The sequence below is a fragment of the Amblyomma americanum genome, chromosome 6 (assembly GCF_052857255.1).
Source record: "Amblyomma americanum isolate KBUSLIRL-KWMA chromosome 6, ASM5285725v1, whole genome shotgun sequence".
NCBI classification, from domain to species: Eukaryota; Metazoa; Arthropoda; class Arachnida; order Ixodida; family Ixodidae; genus Amblyomma; species Amblyomma americanum.
The window spans coordinates 115,307,771-115,327,440 of NC_135502.1; the positions used below are offsets into that span (position 1 = coordinate 115,307,771).

At 47.3% G+C, this 19,670-nt stretch overlaps 1 protein-coding gene across 1 annotated transcript in view; it reads left to right on the top strand.

Moving 5' to 3' along the window:
- Positions 1-19,670, top strand: part of me31B (ATP-dependent RNA helicase me31b) — a 42,782-nt gene that overhangs the window by 8,697 nt on the left and 14,415 nt on the right. Inside the window, exons 6-9 of the mRNA XM_077627881.1 lie at positions 3,486-3,580; positions 6,094-6,216; positions 9,530-9,658; positions 10,764-10,944. Of these exons, the coding sequence (XP_077484007.1) occupies positions 3,486-3,580; positions 6,094-6,216; positions 9,530-9,658; positions 10,764-10,944 (528 nt within the window). The remainder of the gene's footprint in view (positions 1-3,485; positions 3,581-6,093; positions 6,217-9,529; positions 9,659-10,763; positions 10,945-19,670) is intronic.

The following is a 19,670-nucleotide window of genomic DNA, read 5'->3' on the forward strand; positions in this document are numbered from 1 at the left end:
TGGGCCACACGATTTATGTGGCGCAGTGGACTCTCGCTCAGGAGGCGAACGACGCTTTGCCAGTGCCTGCCCGCAGCCTATGAAGAGAAAGTAGTGGACTTCCATCGATTCGTTATCAGGATCCGGCAGGAGAAAAACTTCTTGCTTTCCCAGATAGGGAACGCGGACCAAACTCCGCTGAATTTCGATATGCCCAGCAGCAGGACAGTCGAACAGACAGGCGCTCGGACTGTGCACGTCAGGACTACAGGTGCCGAAAAACAGAGGTGCACGGTCTTGCTAGGCGTGACGGCGGACGGTCGGAAGCTCCCACCGTACGTCATTTTCAAGCGGAAGACCCTCCCGAAAGGAAAGCGCCGGCCTGGTATACACGTGCGCGTCCAAGAAAAGGGGTGGATGACCGCGGACCTTATGGTGGACTGGGTGAAGACTGGGGGGGCGGTGACTGGGAGCACTTCTTTTTCCGTCGCTCCTCGTGCTTGATAGCTTTCGGGGCCATCTTCAAGAGTCGGTTCGGGCGAAGTTCAAGGAACTGCTCACGGACCTGGCTGTTATACCCGGCGGCCTCACATCAATGCTACAGCCTCTTGACGTATCTTTGAACAAGCCATTTAAAGATAACGTCCGGAGGCTGTATGCAGAATGGATGGCCGAAGGTGAACATGCTCTGATGCCGGGCGGCAAGATCAAAAGACCGTCCGTGGAGCTGCTGTGCAGCTGGGTATCAGAGGCACGGGGTATGATTGATGTAAACATGGCGGCCAGAAGCTTCAAGAAAACAGGAATTTCGAACGCCGTGGATGCGACCGAGGACCACCTGGTGTGGGACGACGAAGAAGCATCGGAAGATGAAGAAACCATCGATTCCAGTGTCGACACGGACTCTGATGAAGAGTAGAATTGCCTGCAGGACGTACGCAACGCGAGTAGTGACGGGGACGTTGCGCGCGGCAAATAAAGTGCTTTAGCAGCTTGAGCTTACGTTCACCCTGTACTTCCATAACGAAGGTAAGTTACGCTTGAAAGTAATGTTTTCGTTATATTTACATTTGCGGACCTGACAATCCTGATCTTGCACCCATTCATCTTTGCATTTAACACTTCGAAACATTTGCTTGAAAATTTTCCCCGCATAATTATCACACCCCCAAACTTCGCGTTGATTTTCAGGGAAAAAAAGTGCGAGGATTACGCGAGTAAATACGGTAGTTGAGGAGCGGTTGCGCACCTCGTAGCATCATGTTCTATCGTGGTCAAAATTTTGCGGGGCTTATGTTCTCGGGGGGAAAAATTGTGTATTGTAGCTCTGCATCATGACCAATTCGTGTGGTATTGTTGCCAGCGGATAGAGCTTGCATGACCTCTCATACCTTGACACATTTCAGGCAACTTGATTAGCTCCTCCGCTGCAGTACATTCTGGAATACTCACCTCCCGTAAGCTTTTGATCATGATAGTGCATATTTGCAACTGATATTTCTGGCTCCGTGGAGTCCAAAAGATTTTTTTTTTTGCCTAATATGACGCGAGCAATCACCTCTGTTGCAGCCAGCAGTTTCTTTGCCACCGTGCATGGCACCATCATGAATTTAAACTTTCAGTCAGTTGGACCAGCTTGGATAGGCTTGGCTGTTGGTTCATCATTGCGACTAAGTAATGATACAGGGGGACGCGGGTCTTCGGGGCAAAAATCGTGCAAAAATAAATTCCTCGATTTTGTCATAGCTTGATATATCTCATTGTTCTCCTTATTGCCAAGGTTTATGGCTGAATACACCGCATGGTTTACGAGAAAAACTGCACGTAATGACAAGGTGGCTCTCAAATCTGTTCAAAAATCAAAAGTAGCTGGCTTAGTGCTGAGACTCTTCTCTTATTTGAAAGACTCTCTAGCCTTTCCTGCTAGAAAAAGGTGGACTGATTTGTAGCAGAAGACGGAAGACTAGGTAAAATGCGGCAATGCTGTGGGCTCTTAGAAGTCGCGCGAGGAAATTAAAGCCTCTCATTGGCCGGCGCTTGAGTCTTCTTGTGGGTCCCCCCTTTCTCGACTTTGCGCCAGTCTTTGCCCATGGAAACTGATTGTTTTTGCATCACACGGCGCCTGCATTAGTTCGCGGTATTTCCTGCGGCGCGTCTCTCTCTGTATCACAGCCAGTCATGCTTTCGTCATGTCCGCACCACCTCATATGACGATGCGTCTTATATCACCGCCTGCAAATGGAACATGGGAAGCTGCAGGATTCACAATTTAGAGCTGCTTTAGTAGAAAGTGTTTTTGAAGTGAAGGTTTTTTGGGCTGTTCTATTATTGGGACTTCTTCTGAGTCCCAGTGAGCTCAAAAGTTTCGTTGGACTGTAGTGTAAAGGCCGGTGCATGCCAGCTGCTAGCTGTGTGCACTTGAGTTAGCTTGTACCCATGCAGGGCCTCGCTGCTTGACCATGGCAGTGTGGTGCAACAAGGGAAGGCTCTCCTGTAACCTTGGAAAGAGTTGCATACCTTGGTAGCCTAATACCCCTGTCACACGGGCACTTTCGATCCTCATTGAACTCGATCTGCATAGATTTTCGAGCACGCTCGAAACATCCGGTGCTACACGGGCATTTTCAATGCTCATTGAGAAGTTTCCCTCATGTGTGTTAGGTGGCGCCAAATGTTCCACCGACAGCCATAACATAGTGATGTCTGGCAACACTGTGCAGTTGGGGGCTGCGCCAGCCAAATCCGTAGCCATCCGTAGCCAAATCGGTACATCTGCTAAAGTGTACTAAAAAAACTAGTACACTTTACATCTGCGTATCTGCGTCAAGTTTCTGCTGTGCGATGGAACCCGAGGGTCTGCAACGCCTCCGCGATTTCTGCATAGATTGCAGCGTTTCTCTTCTGGCGCCGCAAATCATCTAGGCGGTCTTGCCAGCAGCTGATGAGAGCTGCTGTCTCGCGCTCGCTCCACAGCTTGCGCGCCGACAAGCAGGAGGACGCCATCTTTGTTTACACTGATGCCGAAGCTTGGAGCGTGGCGTGGAGATTATATTGAAATATGTTTGCATATAAGCAGGCATAGTACCTGAAAGTGTTGTCTTGCATTTTAATCAATTAAAACAACAATTGTGGTTTTGTTTTGTTAACTATTGTTTATTTTTATAGCTTCATGAGAGAGTGCTTTCGATTGTGCTTGGAACCTCAAGCACTCTGGAGGAATCGGCATCGAGTCAAGCAGGATCAAGCTCGATTGCGCTTGAAAGTGGCTGTGTGACAACCGTCGATCTGCATAGAGTTCGATGAGCATTGACTCAATGAGGATCGAAAGTGCCCGTGTGACAGGGGTATAAGTGCGGCAAGCTTGTCTGGCTTCTAATGCAGAGCCTTCTTGCATGACTGGGCATCAATCAGTAATGAATGTAGTAGCTTTTGTGGGAAAGTAGTCTCCTTTTTTCTGTTTCTATGCTTTACTTTGGCGTAAACACTGTTTTCTGTCCGCCTTTCAGTTCACGTGATCATCGCCACACCTGGTCGAATTTTGGATCTCATGGAGAAAAGAGTAGCACAAATGGACAGATGCAACATGCTCATCTTGGATGAAGTGAGTCTGCTTTCTGTTTGGGGCAGTCTTTTTCTTTGCTCTCGAAGGCTACCATATATACTCGTGTCGTGGCCACACTTTTTCGCCGTTGTGGCCCTTGCACAGGACTGGCATTTTTCTGTAAAATTTTACCAGACTACAGCAGAGCCTCGATTATGCGTCTGTTTTCTTTGTGCTGCAACAGGCGTTTTTGTGACAAATTTGACAATTTCTGACAAATGTGACAAAATGCGTACCGCGATGGGGCTGCGCGTGCACGTCAAGTTGCAGTTTCGAGTCTATTTTCGGTTCCATTTAATCGGAACTCAAATTTTCTGACCACCTTAGAGATTTTTTTTACATTGCCTTAATACAAAACCAACCAACTGCGTGGCGTTTGTTCCATTTAAGCGTTGGTTACATTAAACCGATATCCGTTTATCGAGATTCTACTGCATTCTTGCTAGGCCTAGCGACGCCTGGTGAAGGGTGCACTACATAGCAGTTCACTTACAACGATATCGGAAAATCCGGAAAAAAATTACTGTTACAACCGATCATCGCTATATCTGCCATAAAAATGGCTGCCAAACATACCTTTGTAGCTCCTGACTCAGGTTTTACACTTGCGCTGAAGAACAGTAATTGCAGAATGTACGATTTGAGGAACAAAGCATTTATTTGTCACGTCTAACAAGCACCTCAAGCGTTACATTCGCTAAAGTAATTTGAGATGGGCACTTGTTTGCGTGGCAGTTGCAGTTTCACTACTGCAATGTGCATTGCATCCAGCTGCTGTGCGTACACTGGCGGCAACCCTTTCGCATGTATAAAGTCGATAAGTGATTCGTTCTTACACAGCGCACTTTGCGTAGTCATCGGTGACGAAGGTGGGCCAGTGTCACTTTTGCTGTCGCTGCTGCCGTCGTACAACACCGCACTCTGCCGCGACGACACATCCTTGGTAACCCCTGCGCTTAAGAACTCCTCCATGGACGTATCATTTTCAAAATCGTTGATATTGTCGACTGCGCGAGCCCATGCTTCTTGACGAGCGCACTCACTTTGAAGCCACTGCGATAGTTCTCCAAAATTTGTTGCTTAGTCTTGTCACAGCTTTGCGCTTGGTCGACGCCATCTTCGACAGGCGGACAGCATCGGTCTGACTGCCTCAACCCCCATGCTTCCGCGCTTGTTCTCGTACAGGCGTGCGAGGGGCGTCACGGCTTCGTTTTCCCCCTTTCCCACCATGCTCCTTCCGTAGTGCAGGCGATGCGGCTGACGTGCAAAGCAACTGCCGCAGTCTTGCGGCGCTTATGCCAACTCACGATGCCTGCTTTGTGTGGCTTTCGTAATCGGCGCACACGGGAAAAATGGCGGCAGGCATGTCGAACTCGCGTATCCGAAGTTTTCGCCCCATCTCGACATTGTTCAAGGGAACTTGGCACCGCGAATGTCGCGCTCAGCATGGAAAACGGATGTCCAGAAGGCAAATTCCGATATGTGTCCGATGTTCGGTCACAAACTTATTGTTATCTGTTTTTTTTTTCCATAGCTTCAAGGCATAAGTTGATACTCAATAGCCAATGTATCGTATGTGGTATTGTTATAAGTGGACTGCGCTGTGCTACGGTGCCAGAACCTGGCAGGTGGTGTCTTGCCGCAAAGAAATGTGCTGCTGCCATGGGCGCACCCCATTCTAGTTTTATTGCGCAGCATATATTTTTTCCTTTCCTTTCTGGTGCGAACGCAAAGCGCACAAGATGAACTAGCAGTGTTGTGGCACTGCATGTTTGCTGTTAAAGGCGGAGTCTGGTGTGGGATGACACGTGCGTTGTCGTACAGTGTTGCAGGCAGTTGCAGCTCATCAACTTGCAGCGTCTCGTACCATATGCGCAAAATTATGCGGATACGAACAATTCTTTTGGCTTTTTATGCGAATTATCTGCTTCCAAGGTGGGGGTGTGGCCCTTGGAGTTCATGCTGTAGTTTCTTAGTGTAGAGTATGCAGCCAATTGCTCAGTCATAAGCATGGTCTATTATTTCTTGTTGAGCTTGGATTTGAAGGCCAGTGTTGCTTACTTCTACAGCCCAAGCAATAGTTTTGTTTGATTCTTTCATTGCTCATGCTCAGTACATTTTGTTCTTTGTCACCTACTGCTTAGTTCAGTCTTATTGCAACTGTGCAGTTCATCTCTTGTTGCATAAAATTCTAAGCAGCATGTTGTTAGTTTGTGAACTGCCAAATTTAAGCTCAAATTGCATTTGAATCTAGTCTTTAGAAGCAGAAATCCTTGCACTGCATTATAATCCCTGAAAGCTGCATCACCCTGGGTGTTTCTACTAAATTATTCACTGAATGCAACTTGAGTACATCAATTTCTGCCAGCATAGGCCATGCAGCAAATTTGTTCCGCTGCCACTGGTCTGTGTGACAGGTGCTTCACCTCTCATGGTGGAGTTTCCTCATAAATGTACGTTGTTCGCACAAACATGGCAACTGCTGGACTTGTGCGTGTGTGTGGTGTTGTCAGGCGGACAAGCTGCTCTCTCAAGACTTCAAGGGCCTGCTGGATAAGGTGATCAGCTTCTTGCCTCAGGACCGGCAGATCCTGCTCTACTCCGCCACATTCCCACTCACGGTGGAGCAGTTCATGGTGAGTGAGCACAGTCCACAGATGGTCAGTGCGGTGCAGGGATGGGGACGGCTGCGATCATTCTACAGTTAAATGACAGTGAAATCTCATTTTAGCGAACTGGTAAAAAGCTTAAAATAGTTAGATATAGGTTAAATTCGTTCTTTAAATGTCTGCAAAAAACTCATGATGGCAGAGCTAAATTCCGTCTGCGAAAGAACTGCAACTGGTAGACCTTTTCCGTAGTTTTAGCACAGTTTCGAAGCCGCTCACGGCTATTGCAGAGCCCCTAAAAACCTAGCAGCAAGCACAGTTAAGTTGGCTTCACCGTACAGCGGCATGTGGCGGCCCATTGAACACCGGTTAGGGTAGCTTCTTCGCATCACGGCAGTGTCTCGTAAAAAAATGGACGCCAGGACGAAAAGCACCGCTGTTTTCACCACCTCCGTAGTCAATGCGAGCAGTTGATGGCTCCTGGAAAGCTACAACTTAGCGTGTCGCTGGTGGACAAGGGACTATTGTCGGGTGCGAGAGGCGGGAATGGGTGAACCGTGGCTTGAACGTTTGCTGCTCCACCACCGGTCACCCATTTAATGAGGCAAAGCCTGTTGCCTGCCATCCAAAGGGCTAAAGATACATTATATACAGATTATACAGTAAGCAGTGCATGCTTGTTGAACATATCTAGGTACAGTTAGATATACAACCTCTGTCCGTAAAGTTCAGAAACTGAGTCCATTAAAAAGATGCGTGTAACATTGAAATAATTTGTACAGCACCCATTCGATATAGTCTCCCTTGTAGTCTATACATAGCTTCCAACGCTTGAGGTCTTGGAAACAGTTGGAAAAATCTTCTTTTAGCAGGCCTGTCAGCTTCTTTGTCGTGGCGTCTTGAATGGCCTCCACGCTCCCCATCCAGCGACCTTTTAGGGTTCTCTTCACAGGAAACTGGAAAAATCTCATGGGGAGAGGGCAGGCGAGTATGGCGGATGGGGAGGTGCAGTAGTGCTACGCTTGGAGAGAAATTTTGTCATGTTGAGAGCAGTGTGTGGCCTTCCGTTATCGTGGAGAAGGCTCCATTGTCCAGATGCCCATAAATCAGGGCGATGGCATCACAGTGCATCATGCATGTGTTGGAGCACGCGGATATAAAACGCATGATCCATCGCCTGCTCTGGTGGGATGAACTCGTGGTGTGTGACAGCTCTGGCATCGAAAAAACTATCAGCATTGTCTTTGTTTCGTCTTGAGCAATGATGCTGTCGACGAATGCAGCATCCTTCTCTGCCTCGGAGAGCAAATCAGCGCTCACTGATGCACGCGTATACTGGTCCTGTGCGAGGGAATGCGGCACAAGTCTGGCATTCAGCTTCCGTTTCCCCAAGTTCTCTCGCAAATTTAGGTGGCATGTTGTCTTACTAATGTCGAGGGCATCTGATAGCATGCGGACTGTAATGGTGCTGTCTTGCTGTACGATTTGTGATCAGTCACGTTGTTTTCATTTCGTGAGGTTGAAGGGCGCCCCTGCCTTGTGTTGTCTTCCACCGATGTTCTCCCCAAAACGAACCTCTTGTGCCACTCGAAAACTCGCTCCCGCGATGTCTCGTTGCCGTAAGCCTCGCGAAGGAGCTCGTACGTCTGTGTGGCTGTCTTGCCAAGCTTCACAGAATTTTATGTTTACACGCTGTTCGAGGTGAACGTCCATCTCTCCACATTCACTCACAGTAGAACGCGCAGACTACTAGTGACAACTTATTTTTCTACATGTAGTGCCATTTAGCTGCTGCCACAGCAATTAACATAAATAGCTTACGTTAGCCTGAAAAGATGGCACTACACATACGCACCAACATTTGCTTTGGGGAATCATTTCTAGAGAAAAAAGTGAATCTCTCGAAACTTTACGAACAAAGGTTGTAGCCAATAATTCATAATATCAGTGTTCGTTGTAACGAGGTTGTACTGGCAGGGCTTTATCAGTGGGTCGCACAGACTTCTTGGGTCCCTTGGGAGTACCTTTGGGCTCTCGGAGCTTCCAAATCCCCCTGTGCCTCAATTCCAGCGTTCTTATAGTTAGCTTATGGGACTGATTGTACCATCATGCTGCCAGTTACCTGATTTCAGCATTTTCAGAGGACCTTGTATCTGCATTCTTCTGCACAGCATGCATGAAGCGACTGAAGCCAGTACTGTCGGGGTACAGTAGAACCTCTCTATAGTAAAGCGACTCAGACCAACAAAAATCTTTACTATGGTGGGGTCTTTACAATATCAGTTGTTGGGGATGGCGACGCTCCGAGGATGCTCTCTGGTAATTGGCTACTTACTAAAGTGTTGGTTTATAAGAGAAATGCTCGGAAATGCTTTGCATCCTCCTCTTAATATCCCAGGCTCTTGCCTGACCTGTTTGCTGGTAGAGGTCGTTCGACCGGCTAGCAGATTGGGTGCACTCTTGACCGGCAGCAAACTTGGTTCTATTTAAACCACCAGCTAAATGCTGGAGCAGGCAGATGTGGCAGTGTCCAAAGCAAGTCATCTGGGAGGTGTTAGACTGGCGTGTTGGGCGGTTCAAAGCATTAATGCCCTGGAACTTGCGTTGCAAGCCGAAAGTTGCATGTGGTCCTGCTTGGGATTGTTTCGGTGATGAAACCATTGTCCAGTCGTTGCTTACTCAATGATGCTGACATTGGACGTATACCCTTTTCCACTTCCTGAGAAACATTGCCCAAGAGATCACATGTTGTGATAAAGTAGGCAGTTTGAAGGCAAACTGCCCGTAACAGACCCGGAGGGTTGCACTTACGGGGGCTTACGAGCCGAGGGTAGAATTTCCTGCTAATGACTGTTGTAAATGGGGAAAAATGTGAGATTAAAGCATTCAGAAATACACACGGAAAGAAGCTGAACTTAAATTTGAGACAGGGGCATTTGATGCTGGAGGGCCTTGCAACAGAGTTCAACCTTTACCATAATCCAAAAGCTGCGAGAGAAGATTATGACAAAGGGACCAGGCGAGCTAGAGCGTTTACTTGAAAGTGAAGCTTTAATCATTGGTTCTCGCTGAAATATGACCAAGAAAAATATGGGTCATGTGTTTTTAAGCAAAAAAACTTTCTTGTATAGCATTTGACCCCTTTGTCTTGCTTTATATATTTCGGTGGCAATTGCAGACTAAAATTTAACTTGCAGGTAAGCACTAGTCATCGCAGTCCCTTCTTTTTGTTTCTTTGCGAGTGCGCATTGATCCCAAATATTTGTTTTAGTTCGTTACCGCTTTTCTCTGGCTTGTATCCAAAGTGCTTCGGTTTTCTTTTGCTTTTCTTTCTATTCAGAAGAAGCACTTGCACAATCCCTACGAGATTAATCTGATGGATGAGCTGACCTTGAAGGGTGTGACGCAGTACTACGCATTTGTCCAGGAAAGGCAGAAGGTCCACTGCCTCAACACGTTGTTCTCTAAGGTGAGCCTTGCCTACCCCCTCCGTTCTCTCTCTTCCTGGATGTCTTATTCTGTTATGTGAAGCAGGGTACTGTTGCACTGATGAGCAAAGAATGATTCTGAGATGTCCTGCTGAGACAGATCATACCCTTTTCCACTTGCTGATGGCAACAGTTCTATGCTTCTGCGATTAGCTTAATTTTAGTATCTTAGTAAAAGCCAGATGCAGTGAATCTTGGAGACTTGATTGTTGCTTAGTTTTTTCTGTAGTGTGAAAATTGGCACAAGTTTTGTGACCAGAAATGAGACCATTTTTATTGGCTCGGGAGTGATAGTACACGAGATTCAGCTTGATGTTAGAGCATGAAAATATGCCTTATCATAATTGGAAGCCCTGTACAAGCATGCACACCCATATCTTTGTGGCACTCTTAAGCCTAGCTGCTTTTGTTCGAAACACAACAGAACGAGGTTGATGCTTCCTTGTGGCTGTTACGGTAGGTAGCCGGTGTACGTGCATAACTGTGTGTCTTGATGAGTGGCATTGTTGCTACAAATGCAGGTGGAGAGCTATGTTTCACCACAGTGGCCTTCACTACGAAATTTGTTGCAGTTTTTTTGTAGGTCTTGCAAAAGCTGCTACTGCTAGACTAGTTCGGGGTTCTGCAACATTTTGCACTTTCTCTTTTGAAAGTTTAGGTGGCTACTAATTGCGGAAAATCTTCAAGTGTCGACCAATCGTTAAAAAGATTACGTTTCGCCCTGGCTTACGGGGGGCCTTGTTCACGGCCTTGTGGACAAGGCCCCCGTAAGCCGGGGCCGAAACGTAATCGATTGGTTGGCGCTTGAAGATTTTCCGCCATGAACATACCCGACCAGGCGGGTTTCCGTCGAACCCGGGATTTCAGGTGGCTACTAAGGAGAGAACCAATGCATGCACACTCCTCTCGGCATGCAGCTATGTTGCGGACCAATATTATTTGCACTGTTCACGTTTTCACCGCCATTGTGTGTGGTAGCAGTAAAAGTGCAGGTGGTACTTTTTGACAGAAATTCCTGTTCGTGTTACCAACAACTCTGCTGTCATCTTCCTGTTGGTCCCACACTGCTCCCTCTTGTGGTCGCAGCTACAAATCAACCAGTCGATCATCTTCTGCAACTCCACTCAGCGGGTGGAGCTCCTGGCCAAGAAGATAACGGAGCTCGGCTACTCGTGCTACTACATCCATGCAAAGATGTCTCAACAGCATCGCAACCGCGTGTTCCACGATTTCCGCGCTGGCCTCTGCAGGAACTTGGTCTGCTCCGGTGAGTTGTGGCTCTGGTCAACAGTGCCCTGCTTGGTCTCTGTGCATGTCCTAGTGCTTTCAGAGCGCAGCTCTTATGCACTCATTCCCACATTCTGCATTGTAGTTAGTGTAACATTCCACCTGACAGGCGACTGTCACCTATCGCTCCACCTGTCCCGGCGAGAGCCGAGGAATGAACAATCTGAAGGTGGCTAGCAGCATAACACACCACCTTCTGGCTGTGGCGTGAAAATACGTGAAGAGCTGTGCTCAATATTCGCATCACTGGCTGTTATAATCCTCTCAATTTTTAATTCTATTACAGCCGCAAACAGATTTTTCGGACTTGAAGGGACCCAAAAAATGGTCCGAATAATCGAACAGTCCGAAAAATCCGTGAAGTACAAAAAAATCACTTCATTGAAATGAAATCGGCTTAAATGTCACTGATTTTACCTTGCGGTAAAATTCTCTTGTTGGCGACGATTTGAGCCTGTTTTTGCGCCAAGGTTGTGCTTTCACTGTACACGCTAGACAGCAACAAGGTCACCGCATTTAGTTGGAATACTTCCCGCGCTTGTTTGACTGACCCAGCGGGGCCATGTTATCCACAATCAGTGTGTGCACCACACCGCTCGTTAAACACACGCAAAGATAAGGCACTTTTCTTTCAAAGCGGCGGAACCGCCGGACGCAGTCGCAAAACGGCGAACAGATGTAACTTCGTAAGGACTGAGCGCCACTCGGTCAACGCGGTCAGAGAAACCCAAGTGACGAAACAGCGAATGGCGAACGTAGGAGACCCGCCACGGTGGCTCAGTGGTCAGCATCTGGGGGCACTTCGAATCTGAAACCCGTGACGTTTGCGGTACTGAGTGGTGCTTTCGGTGATGTTTGCTGCGTGTCTGTTTTTAAGTGGCCATCAGGTCACATTCAGTGATTGGGGAATTCCAGGTTGCACGCATGATGAGTCACATCCAGTTCTGCTACTGAAACCCAGAAGCTGACGATTCTGTACCCAACTCTGACTGTGCAACCTGGAATCAGTTGTGTGTTGTCAGGTGTGGCCAAACAGAAATAAGGTGTTGGCCGTTGCCTTCCGAAAAGAGGCAGGAGGTGATGACTGAATATTTTAGAGCAATAAAATAGCATAATCTTGTTTCCCTACTGCATCCCGATCGGTGTTCTGCATATCCTGTTAATTTTGGTTAGTTCAAACTTCCGTTAATTCACACTGCGCCAGTGTCCTCGTGGAATTCGAATTAACTTGTTTTTGCTGTACCTCAGTTTTTGTAACTTTGCATCTAGAGCACCATGCATTTCTAGCTTCAATATAACAAAGTAAATTTTTCCGTGCTTTCAGTAACGAAATTTCATTGCTGGCTTGAAATGAAACCAGTGAAAACACAACTACTGTTTAGCATGGCGAAGCACGGAATATAGTTTAGTAGCACTAGTTACGAAGGACACTTAAAGGTCATTTCATACTGAAGGAGTTTGACCTAAAGGGCTTTATCGTAAAACCCTTAACCAGGAAGGTCTTCACCCTAAAAGCCTTTAGCACAAAGGCCCTTGCACTAAAATTTACATTGAAGGCCTGCCAGGTTGCTCCCAACCAGAGGGGCAGGTGGGCTGCTTGCCACGAAGTAGGCTTCAAGGTCAAGTATGTATATCCGGAATCACGAAATGCACGTAGTAGGGCTATGCACGAAAATTGTACTGCAGGCTTGCATAGCTGAGCAGAGCATGTCCCGAAGTATGCACTGTGCCGCATCGCTATGTGGCATCACCACAGGCACCGTTTCATTGTCATCTACAGTTAGAGGTCATTAACTCGGAAGTGCATGGGTATGCCAGTGTAGTTAAAATTTTCTAATGTTTGAAATAAGTAAAGTGAATGCAAAAACCTGCACACTGGGATTGGGAAGCAGTTGGGTACTGAGATTATTTGGTTCTTACAAAAATTATATGCTCAACTGCATTTTTTCCCTATGTGGCAACGACCTGCATCTCTTATTCTAAGGTCCACACATCGGGCAGTGAGTAACTTGTGCAGCAAAAAGCTGCACCATGGTTGCAAAGCAGTTGAGGTCGGCTTTGATCTTCAGCGAAGGAGAGGGTTAGGAGTTCAGGTGTTGAAAGCTAATAGAGCCAGCTGCTGAATCCTGTGAGAACACAATCGGCAAGAAAGTCTTAGGCAGCATAGCTAGCTGTCGTTGCTGCTGAACCTACCCTGCATCCTTCACTTCCTCCCATAGTTACTTCCCTTGCCCATGACGTGGTGCAGCCTTTTGTGGGTGCATTGCTCTGATGATTCGAATTATTGGTGGCGGTACAACAAAAGCTTGTTTATTTGGTCTTCAAGGGATCGGAAGAAATGTTTAAATTACTAAATGACCCCAGGAAAACGGTCGAGGGCTTGCATCGCAGTAAATATTTGTAGTAAATGACTGAGCAATGGTTGCCGAATTTTGAAATAAGAACAGTGCGGCCTATTTTTGCAGAAGAGCTGAAATGCAGGCCAGTCTGTACATTGCGACTTGTTTTATGCGTTTGTGTGCTCTAGTGCGTGGTTACTGTTGGCAGCATCAAATCAGCATTGCTCCAAAAGTCAAGCTGCTGTGGTGGCTCAGTAGTTACGGTGCTCGGCTACTGACCTGAAAGGTGTGGGTTCAGCTGCAGCGGTCTCATTTCGATGGAGGAGAAATACTAGGGGCCCTTATACTGTGCCATGTCGGTGCACAATAAAGAACCACAGGTGGTTTAAGTCATCTGGAGCCCTCCACTACGGCATCCCTCGTAGCCAGGGTTGTTATGGGACATTAAACCCTGTAATCCAAACCTGGTCCAGAATTGTAAAGGCCTCCTGCATCCTTCACGATGTGACGTGGTGGAGCACCATGCTACCTCGATGCTCATCACAAGTAGCACATTCGCATGTGAGGAGGCTGCATCGCGTGAATTGTGAACTGCACACTGGAAGGAACGTTGTGAACGGAAGAAAATGGCTCGGCGACACTGCAAAAGAGACTTGGAAACACCAAGGCACTCATTGGCGTCCAAAGTTGTGCTCAGCTTTGTTTTGTTGGCTGGCTAGTTGAGCTGCAGTCGCCGCAGGCTGGTGTGCGAAGTTTGGAAAAATTAAGCGGAGACGCAGGTCTTAGAACAGTCAGAAATGGTCAAAAAATCAAGTTTGAGCAAAACTCATTTTCGGAACGTTTGATCATTCGAGCACCTATTCTCAAATTATTAACGCTGAATTCGGTTGGGAAATGCTATAAAATATGCTTTCAATATACCAGGGCAGCCACGAAATGCTCCCCAAAAAGGAGAAATTTGTTAACTTCCTGCGCACGCCATGGACGCTGCAGCTGGCCGATCGCCGCCATCTTGGGCCTGGTTTGAAGCCGTTTTCTTTGTGCACAATTCGCGATATCTCAAAATGGCAGTCGCTCAAGCAAAACGACTGCCCTGGCCGGTTTTCTCAAGACAGTTTCCGGATCACTGAGTGGCTCGCGCACGGCACGCGCCGTTCCGCGCCTGCCCTGCCATTGACTGGCATGTCCAGCATGTCATTTGCTTTCTCTTCTGCGTTCACCGTCGTCGCTGCCGCTTCGTGCGCGTCTGCTTTTGGGCTTGTTTTTTCTCGATGCACGGTGTTTCTGCTTTGTGCCGGGAGTTTTTCCATGCAATCAAGATGACTGGTCGACAGTAGTCTTAAACCGTGCACACAATGAACTTTTGGAAGTTGTAAGAAACGGGCGTGGCACAAAAAGCCGAAGGCGTCGGCCACAAGCGCGCCGTCGGGGCCTTCGTTAGAGCCGGTGCCGGACTCGCTGGATCTGCCGGGAACGTCAACCACGCTGCTCTCTGATGACATTGCGGGACAGAGCTCCAGCACAAACTGCATCCAAGATCAACGTACAGTTCGTGTTGATGCCGCATACTACTCTGCGGCAGAGAAGGCGCAGCTTGTTGAGCGATCGGCGCACACGAAGTCTGCTCGGTCAGAAGTCAGTGACACAGCACAAGTTTGAACTTCTTGCTGCGCAGAACCTGCTGCGCAGGAAGCCTGACTTTGAGTGAGCAAGGCAACAGACAAGGGGTATGGCTTACCTGTAAAGCTCCAGCTCGTCTGCGGCAGCTGCAACATCGAGAGGAAGCAATTTCCTTCCCCACGAGTAAGTGAAACTGCCAGCATAACTCTCTTCGAGGTCAACATGAGGGCTATGAGGGGAATACAGACGATAGGCAAAGGCATGACTGCCCTTGTAGACTTTTGTGCCTGTATGAACCTGTCACACCGAGGTCTGCGCCACAACACCTTTCAGGGACACCTGAAATCGTTTGTGAAAGCCTGCGAGAGCATAGCGACCGCAAGCGTAGATGCCAGTGTGGCAGTCATCAAGGATCTCTATAGAGACTTCTTGAATCCAGTTGGGAACATTGACATTTTTGATGGTTCGTGGATGACCCGAGGTCGTAGCTCTCACATCAATGGGCTGCATTGTTGAGCTGTACACTGGTATTGTGATTGACCACATTGTTTACTCGAACTTCTGTCTCAGATGTGCCTTGGGACCACAGCGACAAGCTGAAGGCTACAGTGACTGGCTCGCCACCCACGAATGCCAGCGAAACATCGATTGGAACTCTGGCCGCATGGAAGTGGAGGCTGCGCTGACCATGTTTGAGAGGTCTCTGGCCAAGTATGGTCTGCGCTACACGACCGTCCTCTCTGATGGAGACAGCCGGACTTTTCATGCTTTGTCAGATGCAAAACTGTACGGATTCATACATTGACAAGGAGTGCATCAACCACGTTCATAAGTGAATGGGGACTGCTCTGCGGAACCTGGTTGATAGAAAGGAGCCTCAAGGTAGCTTCATGGCGGAAGAGGCAAGCTGACACAGGAAAAGATCAGGAAGACCACTGGCTACTACGGCTATCCCTTGAGGAGCAACAGTAATGACATTCCAGGCATGAAGAAGGCAGTGGAAGCTACACTCCTGCGCATGACTTCTATAGATTGTTCCGAACCACTCCAAGTGCCCCGAGGGTGCTGACTCTTGGTGCAAGTTCAACAGAGCCTTGGCCATTGGTGAACTTCCACCTCCACACAAGAGTGCCCTCCTGGCTTGTGTTGGGGCTGATCTGGAGGCAGTGTTTGCAAGGCTCAGCGATGAGAACCTGTTGGCACGATGGAGTGAAAGAAAAACCAAGGAAGGAGGGCAACTAATGAATTCATCACTGCAAGTATGGGCTATGCTGCTGGTGGCTACCATGTTCGCCGAAGCCTGGAGAAAAAGACTCCCTGCGTTTGCACAAGGCAAATAGAGCTCAGCTAAAGAGCACTGATACGAAAGAGAGACTGACAAGGTGGCACAAAACGGGAGCAACTGAAGATTAGTCCTGGGCTGCTATGAAGACTTTCTCGAGCAGCACAGGGTGGCGTGCTGCCTAACATCTAGGCGGTTCTTCTCAAAGACAGAGTAGGAGACTTGTCGAGTATCGCACCTAACGGTCCTTTTCAGGACCGCCAAACTGCTTGCCATGGTGGGAGCTCGGACCTGCTTGGCTCCGTACCGCTAGGTCTCTCAAGAGTTTTCAGGATTCAAATTTATTGTCTTTAGAGCTCAACACCCTAAGCCTGCACTCCAGTGTCTAAAAAATATGTACCGATAACTTCATGAGAAATCATTTGTTTACAAGTTCATCATACTTACACCTTCAGCATTTTTTTATTAATGTTTCCTTAGATGGAATAAGACTTTTTGTTTTGCTTTGTAGGGAAACGGATGGGGAACATCTAAATAAAATCCGTTGTTGAAGATTCCTCCCAAAATTTTCTGTAGTCAGCGTCAAAACTTTAAATGCGATTTTCTCAGCTTCATTTTTTTGCCAACGTCACTAGCCTTACGCAAGTTTTAATTATGTTTCTAATGCAGTTTTAATAAATTTTACACCGTTGAATTCAGAAAGTTGAACATATCAAATTTTGTGAAAAATAATGCCAGCTAATTATATTCCAGAATTGTGATGCATCGACTTAATTGAACATTTTTCTGTGATCATGTATACACTAATAACAATATAAATAGCATAGCTCTGCATGGCAGGTCATTGGCTACGGCTACATTTTAATCGAAAACAAAAAATGTTAAGGGAAAGTGTCTTAATGACCAGTAGGGAATTACCTAATTAGGTTTCAGTTATTTTTCTATAAGTAGAGAACTAATTGAGATGAGCTGAAACTGATTACATTTTTGAAAACAGGAGGGAGAAATGCATATGCATACCTAATTTTATTACAATATCTCTAATAATAAAAATTTTGTTTACGACCAGTGCCTCCCCTTAAAGGGACTATGCAATAAACTGAGATTATGTAAAGCAGACGAGAGATGGGCATTTCATCACTCCTCACCCCAACGCGAGAATTTTTAAGCTAGCATCAATAATAACGAAGATATAGACTATTAAGATTTGCTCCTCCTCTCCCTTAACTCGTACACGTGGGGCACCAGACAAAAATAAGGGAAACAGCTCTGGGGCTGGGTCCCGCCCATTAATACGTCGTCCGCTGACGTTCCTTTTGCAACTTCCGGTTGTCCCTCCTAGCACCCCAGCAGCAGTGTCGGCGGCGTGATTGCGGCGCGCGTCAGGTTTCTTTGCTTGTCTGTTGTAGTTAGCAGCAATGGACACGGACCACGAGGCGCGATTGCTCGCTCTTGCAGCCCCGATGGGCATCCAGCCCTATTCGTTCACGTCGTACCGGCTGAACGCCAGCGACGACAGTAGCGACTCGGCGAGCCACTGAGAGTTGCTCCAGAACTCCCGACAGAAGGAGGCGGCAGAGGAAAATTGAAACCATATGCGCGAAGGCCATCCCTGGCTCGCGCTTGCCAGAGAGGTCCGCGCGGCGGCACGAGCAGATCTTCACGGCTACTAGAAGTGTGCCCGTGACGTCATGGCTGCCGTGGCTCCAGCGAATGACGGCGTGTGGTGGCCTGGTGACGTCATGGGTAGAGACATCTTTTTTCACAATTCTAGTTTCAGAATCTGTCACTACGAGCACACCATTGCATAGTCCCTTTAAATCAACGGAGTCGTCAGACCAGTCTCGGACGAGGTTGTCTGTCGTCATGCCTGCAGTCACGTGCACGTCAGAGGTGCGCAAGGGACTGCCGCACGGGATGTGACCTCCCTTCAGGAAGCCTCTTGAAATTAATTGATGCAAGACACACAGCATCTGAATTAGCGTCTGCCACAATAGACTTCATGAGTGGTGGAAGGGACCAAGCCATTATCTGGATTTATGAATTTAGGAGCTTTTACTGCACAAATTTGCATTAGAATTTACTGGTGGGATTCGTATCTCTATGGACCTTCAGCAAACAAGGTTGCACTGTAATAATTGTTCAGGAATTCAAATAAATGGATTTCTAGTTAATTTTCACTTCAAATCTTAACACATGAACTTCACCTGTGTTTGGTAATCTAAGTATTGGCTGTTCTGCCATTTCAGAAAAAGGGCCTGCTCCTGCAATGCTCATTAGCTTTGCCATTCACATACGAAGTGACTAAAACTTTTCGAGATGCAGCTATGTTGTGAACTCAGTTTTCTAGTGGTTCGTGCTTTATCCAGTGACGGGGGAGGCTTGGTTGAGGGTCATACTGGCCGTTGTGCCATTGCCGCTGTCGCCAGCGGATACTCCAAACTGCTGCATGTAGGCCAGTTCGCAAAAACTAAAAAGCATTTTGCTTCTGGTGGGTGGAAAGCCTGTCCTTGGAACCTTCTTTCATGTGATTTGACACTCCACATTAATGCTTGAGCTGAGTTGCTTGCAACCTGTGTCCGTATTCAGTTTGTCTTAATCAACTCTCAAACCTACCACAGTAGCCAAATCAGATTGCTTGAAATGTCTGAAACAGATGTGCTGGTTTGGATACAGTGAAAATTGCCGAAGAAACTGGACGGTGACTTACCTTGCAGCTGCATGCTCCAATAGCAGAATATAAGCCAACATGGTGGCGTGCTCTAAAGCGGTGACTCTCGCTTCGGCGTGAACTCCTGAGTTTTTTTGTTGTGTTAGCTGGCTGTAAATTTAGTAGGGGACTTTTATTTTGCCTATAACATTGGATGGAGGATAAATTTGGCCAGTTTTTTATTTCATTCTACGAATTAGTCGCCCTTAGTCCTAACGAGCACTGGTTTTCTGCAGAAATTGTGCACTTACAAAGCATAGTGTCCTGCTAAATGCTTGCGTTTACCATGCGCAAACATGAATTTGCTTTTCTAGAACTCTCTAGCTGTTCAAGCGTCCTGTATCATGATTGTGTGCATGGATGTTCAGTCACCGATGCACCGCTACACCGATGAGTTTGACATGCCAGAGGTGGTTCTGCAGTGTCGTGGTTCTCTATATCTGCTTTGGTGTGGCTTTGCATTGAGCTCGCGAGTTACTGTATTTACACGATTGTAAGTCGACCCCCCACATCACATTTCTGAAAAAAACAAACAAACTTGGAGGTCGATTATGCTTGGCCTTTATTAATAGAATTCGATATAGCATTATCTTCCGGCCTCTGCTTATCGCCAGCCGCTATCTGCTGCCACGCGCGCCCGTGGGCACATTGCAAAACTAAAATGTATTGCTCACTGGACTACTTACTTATCCACACTTGGGCCATCGTGATTGCCGTTGCGGTCCTGCAACATCGTCATGCAGTGAAATCCCGCA